This window comes from Lepidothrix coronata, unplaced genomic scaffold, assembly GCF_001604755.1.
Source record: "Lepidothrix coronata isolate B3197 unplaced genomic scaffold, Lepidothrix_coronata-1.0 Scaffold79, whole genome shotgun sequence".
Classification (NCBI taxonomy): domain Eukaryota; kingdom Metazoa; phylum Chordata; class Aves; order Passeriformes; family Pipridae; genus Lepidothrix; species Lepidothrix coronata.
Genome location: NW_016690259.1, coordinates 24,458 through 31,198, shown reverse-complemented (window position 1 = coordinate 31,198; position 6,741 = coordinate 24,458). Strand labels below are relative to the sequence as shown.

The 6,741-nt window shown below is 43.7% G+C and overlaps 1 protein-coding gene across 1 annotated transcript; it reads right to left on the bottom strand.

The window, feature by feature from the left end:
- Positions 1–70: 70 nt before the first annotated feature.
- On the bottom strand, positions 71–4,579 carry SPP1 (secreted phosphoprotein 1). The gene is made up of 7 exons (XM_017820158.1): positions 4,351–4,579; positions 3,028–3,094; positions 2,877–2,927; positions 1,906–2,010; positions 1,709–1,753; positions 1,187–1,441; positions 71–737 (listed from the first exon to the last, which is right to left on the bottom strand). The coding sequence occupies exons 2-7, from the start codon at positions 3,079–3,081 to the stop codon at positions 333–335; spliced, it is 915 nt and encodes a 304-aa protein (XP_017675647.1). The 5' UTR covers positions 3,082–3,094; positions 4,351–4,579; the 3' UTR covers positions 71–332.
- Between the last annotated feature and the right edge of the window lie 2,162 nt (positions 4,580–6,741).

Here is a 6,741-nt window from a genome sequence, read left to right as displayed (position 1 = left end):
GTTTTAAGGAGAGGTATTAAAGCAACCCACGCCCGGCCCCGACCCAGCAAACAGTAACGCAGCCCGCAGGTACAGGGTTTTGTGGTTTTATTTAAGTCCCGTTACAGAGCAAGACACCGCCCGGCAGCGCAGAGAGCGGCGCGACCCTCGCCCCGTGTGTCCCGCAGCCTCTGCTGGTGGCCCAGGGGTGGCCACCGGGTCATGGACCGCCCCGAACCCGAAAAGTCACCACGCGAACTACATTAGCGAACAGTGACCTGAAATGAAGCTACGCCCCGCTGCCATTAGCCAGGGATTGAAAAAGAAGGGAACCGTTACTTTTGCCTCCCTTTTTAAAGGGTGACTTCGTTATTTTCTATGCTGTGGCGGTCTTGAGAATCCTCAGCACTCTCAAGTTTTTGGTTGCTGTTATCGTCAGAGACCTCAGCTGAAACGCGGACCTGGCTTTCCCTGCTTTCTACACTCGGGAAGCTGTCCCCTCTGACAGCAGACTTGCTGTCATCGCCTTCTGCCTCATGGCTGTCGAATTTCTGCCTGCTGTCGTTTTCCATGCTCCGGTCAGGCTGATTGCTGTCCAGCTCGCTGCTGTCCTGCCCGTGGCTCTTGTCAGACCATTCCACGCTGATGGCATGCTTCTCCAGGGAGCGGCGGGAAGCAGAATCCTCCCGGGAGAACCCTGCTCGCTGGCTGTCTGCATCCAGATCGCTCTCATCTTCCACAGTGGCATCATACATGACCTGTGTTAGAGAGCAAAACAAGAGCCACTGTCACTCCTGGGAAATCATCTGTCAACAAGTGCTGCCCTACTGCACTAAAGCTGCTTAGGCTGAGGGGACACTCAAAGCTTGCATGGTACATCTCTGCCTGGAAACACTAACTTTTATGGAGTTATATGAACCCTTCACATTATGAGAAATTAACATTTGATCCTGTCCTCAGATTTCATGTGTGTGAGTACATCATTGCAGTATTGCATATCTTGCAGCAGCAGGCTACACTCTTGCCTTGGCACCATCAACACCCCCTGATTTGGGGTATCCAGACAAGGGAAAATAGATTCCTTCGCTCATGCCTACTTTCCCCTCACCGATTCTTCTCAAAGCTGACTCCCATAAAACAACATGTCCATCTTCAAGTTCACTACCCATTTCCAAAAACATGGGTACCACTGCTCAGTGCCGTTTACCTTTTTTGCATCTTTGCGGAGTTTGATAGACTTCACCAGTGCGGCCTTTGCCCTCATCCTGTAGGCCACGCTGTCGCCTCTGCCGGCGTTGTCTCCCCGGGTGAAAGGGAATGGGGGGAATGGTACAGTTACTGGAATGTCTGTGGGAAAACCTGTGACAACCTCATCAGATTCATCCGTGTCATTGGAATCATTATCATCATCATCATTGTCATTCACATCTTCATGGCTTTTGCTTGACACATCAGGAAAGTGCTGGAAAACATTTATTATGCATCAGGCAAATGAACACAGATGTGAGATGTGCAGACTGGTATCTGTCCTGCTAGCCCAGGGCTTATGCAGTTTTGGGGAGCTATGTGCAGGCATTTCTTTGAATTCACCTCACCCTGCCTAAGGAGGAGATGCTATTTAGGGAGAGATGCTACTGCAAGAACTGCACTTGAATGAGGAAAATTAGTGTTGCTACACACTGGCTGCCCTGCAGCACTCGACTGACATAGTGTCATTCGAAACTCTTACCGGTTCCACTGGGACATCCACGCTTTCTTCTGAAGAGTAAAGGGTCTGAAAGCAATATAAAACTCCCTATTAGTTCAAAAAGGCATGTACAGTAGAGCTGATTAGCATGTTGACTATTGTTTAAGCACTTAATCCTAACTTGTACATCTTGTCATGGAAAGATGCTCCTGCTTTCTCTTCCAGCTAGCTGCCCATACCTGCTGAGGTGATGCCAGGTCAGTCTGTGTGTGCTGCTGACTCTCCCAAGACTGAGAATTCACACGGTCATGGTGATATCTGTGCAAGTGATGGCCCCTGGGGTCCTTCGAGAGAAAATAAAGTGGGGGAGATGGAGGTTAATCCACGAAGGATTAGGCAAAGCTGCCTGCATCACAACCTCTGTTTTCAGGCAGAGGTGGCATCTGCAATACATACTCCTTTTGCACAGGATGTGCCCTCAGCTATTCACTGCAGTAGGAAGAGGACTCAGAAACAAGGCATGATGAACATTATACCCAAACAATACTATATAGAAGATGTGCCTCTCCCATTGGCAGAGCCTGAGGAATTTCAGGTCAGTTTCTCCAGCTTGTTTTTGTTGAGTGGAATTTGGAGCTATGTCTAACAATCATTGTTTCTGCTAATTGTCTGGTCCTTTTCCCAAGGGTGATTTATCTCCCTCATCATGAAGACTCTAAGTGCAGTAGCTGATTCTCAGAGCAAAGAATTGATTTTACATGGGTAGCAGCTGGCAGTGGAGTATAAATCAAATAGCTATATACAAAATTAATACAGTTCACTTACATCACTCCAAAAAATCATGGGAATTGGATTAAAGTGCTCTTCCAACACCAAATATTGTCATCTGATCCACACTAACAAATGTGGGCTGTAGTAGTTGTGCCATGCTATAGTCCTTTTCTCTTTTTAACTGGCAACTAACACATTTTTAATTAAGACAAAAGGTTTGCAGTGCTGGTCCAGAGATAGAACTAATGAAAGTCTTCAACCAGGACACCAGACACAGGAAAAAGTCTATGAAACTGGCTCCTAACAGCCAGGTGAGGACATGCCCTGCAAGCATCTACAATCATAAAACAAGTACCAGAAAATATGTATTAGAGGAAACAAAAAAAAAATCAAAAAGTATTTATTAAAGATAATTAATAGAAAGACAAAAGGAGCTTACATATTTTTCTTCAGAGCTGGCAGAAATGGCATGCTGCTTGGATTTACTCACCTTGAAGGGAGAAAAGAAAAAAGCATTTATCAGTATTTCTCACTAAGATGCAAAGAAAATAATACAAGTGATTGGTGATCCACATTTGTGATTTACTCACTGGCCATGCAGCGGTGATGCTGATAAGGCATAAACACAGAACTGCCACCTTCATTGTGATGTTTTACCTAGAAAATATTTTGGAACAATGAGTCAACAAGGTAAAGTACCACAAAAATGCCATAGGTTTTTCCTTTTTCCCAGTGTACTTCACTGTGCTGAGAACAGCTCCCTGCTATGGATCCAACCTGCACATACTAATTTTTTTCTTTTGTCCTCCATCACCACCGCACACCCAGCTGGTTTGTCATGACTTAGCTACTCAAAAGCTGCAATAATTTTTAAGAGGCTCTGAGAAGAGCTGAGCAGTTGGTGAGAGTGGCCACATTGAGAAGGTGAACTGAATCCTGTCACCTAATGACTTGCACAGACAAAGGAAAAGCTTTGTGATAGCCAAAGTGTTATCAATATCAGCTTTGGTTTATCTTCATTCATTTAAGGTATTTTTTTTTAGAAGAGACAGCATAAAGCCAACTCAGTTTGGATTCTCTTGTCAGTTATTTTAAAACTAGTTTTCAGGGTTATTAACTTGAGTTTCTGAGTAAAGTTATATGAACATAAACTGCTTTTATTGATAGACCTTTATTTCCCCCTCCAGAAGTTTGAACAAAATAACCTGTGTTTCCAAACAAGAGATAATGTGAAATATCTGCTTACATTGCAGTTTTAGCAATTTAATAAATGACTTATTCCTGCTGAAATTAGGAGAGTGCTGAGCTACAGTAAATTTTGGTGCTTACAGACCAGTTCCCAGGATACGGAACATCCCTGAGAAATTAAACCAATTCACTGATGAACAAGAGTCATTTAAAACTTTGGTAAATCATAGCAGGAAAAAAAGGCTACTTAGGACATATTTAAAATGCACTAGTAAGGCCAGCCCTGAGACAGGACACTCTACTAGAGGTATTGCAATTTCAAGTTACACAGAGAAGGAAGAGTGTCCCATCCATTCAGGATTGTGCAGCACAAACTGTGAGCCTGCCAGAAAAAACAAGGACACTGCCAGACAGTGTTTACATGAGGGATAAAGCTTTCTGTGTTCAAGCACCAGCTTTGAGTTTCCAGCACATGATTCAGTGGCAGAGTTTTCAATAACCTCCTCCTGACATCTATAAGCACGCAGGTTTAAAATTGTCATTATGTATAATACCTTGCATTGCTAAAGCAACCTTGCTCCTATAAAAACACACCTTTTTCCACAGAGAAACATCAAATGTCCCTGCCCAGTGAAGCAACTTTCAAAGATCTCCTGCTCAATGTTTCCTTGACTAAAGCTGCAGACAGATTAGCACATGTCAGGTAGTAAAAGCAAAAAAATTACCTTTTCTGGTGCTGGAGGAGTCAGCTGCAGCAAGAACACTCCTAGTGATCCCAGCAGCAGCTCAAGTCAGTTGGCTCCCAGAAGCTCTGGCTTTCTCCCTTGTCCCCTGACTGCCTGACATCTCTGACCTTCGGGAATTTAAACCCTGTCCCAAGCACAGCCACCAATCCCCATGTGGCGGAAAAAGATGAGGTCATGAGGCTCCTGGCCGCCGTCCTGCCCACGTTCTCCTACACTTCCTCTTTGGCTTTGTGGCTTTTGAAGCAAACAAAAACTACTCTATGGTTAAAACATTACTTATGGGCAAGATCATTAACCAGCAGGTCTGTTGTATGCACAGCAGTTGGTATCATGTAGGAGGGCTTCAGGGCACATCTGTCCTCCTTTTGTGAAAAGGCAGAGCCCAGTTTCCCAGAAACCTTTTGTGCCCTGCTCTGTAGGGAGTAGGAATATGTAATGTGAGCAGGAAGAAAGAAATCTGAACATAAAATTAACCAAAAAGATGTTAATGCTTCCACAAAGTTGTAGATTTGCTCTCCAGGGCAATGGGAATTGCAAATATGGGGCAGAATATGGCCTTTTGTGTTTTTTGGTCTGACCTGGGTAAAAAAAAGTTAATAATATTAGTTGTCTCAGTAGGCATTCTACATCCAGAAACTTGTTTGTAAAGATATAGAAGAGCCAGCGATAGTCTAATTAAAAAAGATTTGATTTTGAGAAATTCTCACTTCTGTTCATTTGTGTCCCTTCTTGCTACTTTCTTAGATGGTTTGGTCAACCTAAAAAAAAAAAAAAAAAAGGAGGGGAGAAAGCAGCTATAGCTCCAGTTTGAGAAGTGCCATGATTAGCATTGGAAATCAAGGGATTGATTTCATCATGGTATGAAATTCTGTGTCTGCTATGGAGCAGGGCATTGGCCCTGTTGATGGGTGACATGTATTCTGGCAGTGCCTTGCTTGGACAGCCATAGCTTTGGGCAGACTGTGCATCAGCCGGGATGTACTGTAAGGCTCTGAGACCCTCTTCCATTTGGTGTTTTCTTAAAATGGCAATGAGGTGTCATTCAAACACAAGGAAACATCCCAAACAGCCCTTTCAGAAGGCAGAATATTTATAACTGTTTCAAAGCAGTTATCTTTCTCCTCATCTCTGATACCCAGCTAATGTTTGCTGTGTCCTTAGTCAAGCAGACAATAGACACCTTGTTGTACCAGCCCATGTTACCAGTTATCCTGTGCTTATTAACACTGTGGCATGTTTAGAAACATCTTGAGAAACATACCCAAGTTAGCTCAGCACCTGCCCATCACATGATCACACAGACCTAGCTAATTATATTTTTGAGCTGAGATCAGCAACAGCTGGAAGTTCAACTTAGTTTACTTAATAGAGTCTTCTAATATCCTAGAAGGAGAATTGGATAAAAAGATAGTATCTGGTACATCATTAGTAGTTCTGCATGTAAGGATCCACCTGAATGAGGACTATCCTGGCTTTTATTTTTGGAGCTATGTGACCATATACTAACTCAGGAAAGACTTTTCAACCAAAAGAAGCCTTCAGTAACTGGGATTTTGGCAGCATGATCTTTTGCAGATTTAGCCAGCTTTACCATCCTCCATCATGGCTGGAGCTCAGTGCTCCTGGAAGCCAGTTAGTTTACTGACGCTCTTGAATGCAGGTACAAGCTGTAAGTGGGTGCTCTTTGGAAGTGTTGGGTTGAGCATAACGTAGTAGCTGATACTATTACTTAGTTACCAGTACAGCTTTAGAAAGGCACTGTTGTTGACTCCAAGGAACCCCAATTCAGGCCCTTAAGTAGCCAAGTACCTTTGATCCCCAAAACCAGTCCATCATTAACAAACTACTTCCATTGGACAGAGCAAGAAACTGAGACAGAGTGAAGCTTGGTGGCTCACACAGTTGAATGTGGAACTGGGTGTGCTGGGTCCTGCTCTCCTGTCCACACCCTGGATCAAATTTTAAGCCTTAAAAACCTACTTTCCCTACAAACCATTCATCAAGAGATGCAGAACTGAAAAACAACATATGCTGAAACATCCTCTAGAGCTGTTTTCTGGCCAAAACCAGCTCTTGCAATCTGCATAATGGCATATTACTGTCTATCAGACTTTATATTATGTCAAGACATGTAAACAACCTGTTCCACCAAGTTCAGCAGCAGTTATCAGTGGTGCTGATGGAGCCATTAGAAACACAGTCTTCCTGCAGCTTGTTAAAGACCTTCCTGTACAAGTCAATTATCACCATGGCTTTTCAAGGCAAATGTTTTGCAAGTACCTGGAACACTTGACTCCCAGCAGAGACTCTATGTGACCCCCAGGGAGCTGTTTCTGGCAAACAACTGGTATTTCCAGTGTGCTGGGAGAT

What these genes read in the sequence shown, in the direction of transcription:
- SPP1 (XM_017820158.1), bottom strand. Translation starts at nt 3,081, where the DNA reads ATGAAGGTGGCAGTTCTGTGTTTATGCCTTATCAGCATCACCGCTGCA. An exon ending in ACCTGGCATCACCTCAGCAG is followed by an intron (nt 1,754 to 1,905) that starts GTATGGGCAGCT and finishes TATTGCTTTCAG; the next exon opens with ACCCTTTACTCTTCAGAAGA. An exon ending in TGGATGTCCCAGTGGAACCG is followed by an intron (nt 1,442 to 1,708) that starts GTAAGAGTTTCG and finishes AATGTTTTCCAG; the next exon opens with CACTTTCCTGATGTGTCAAG.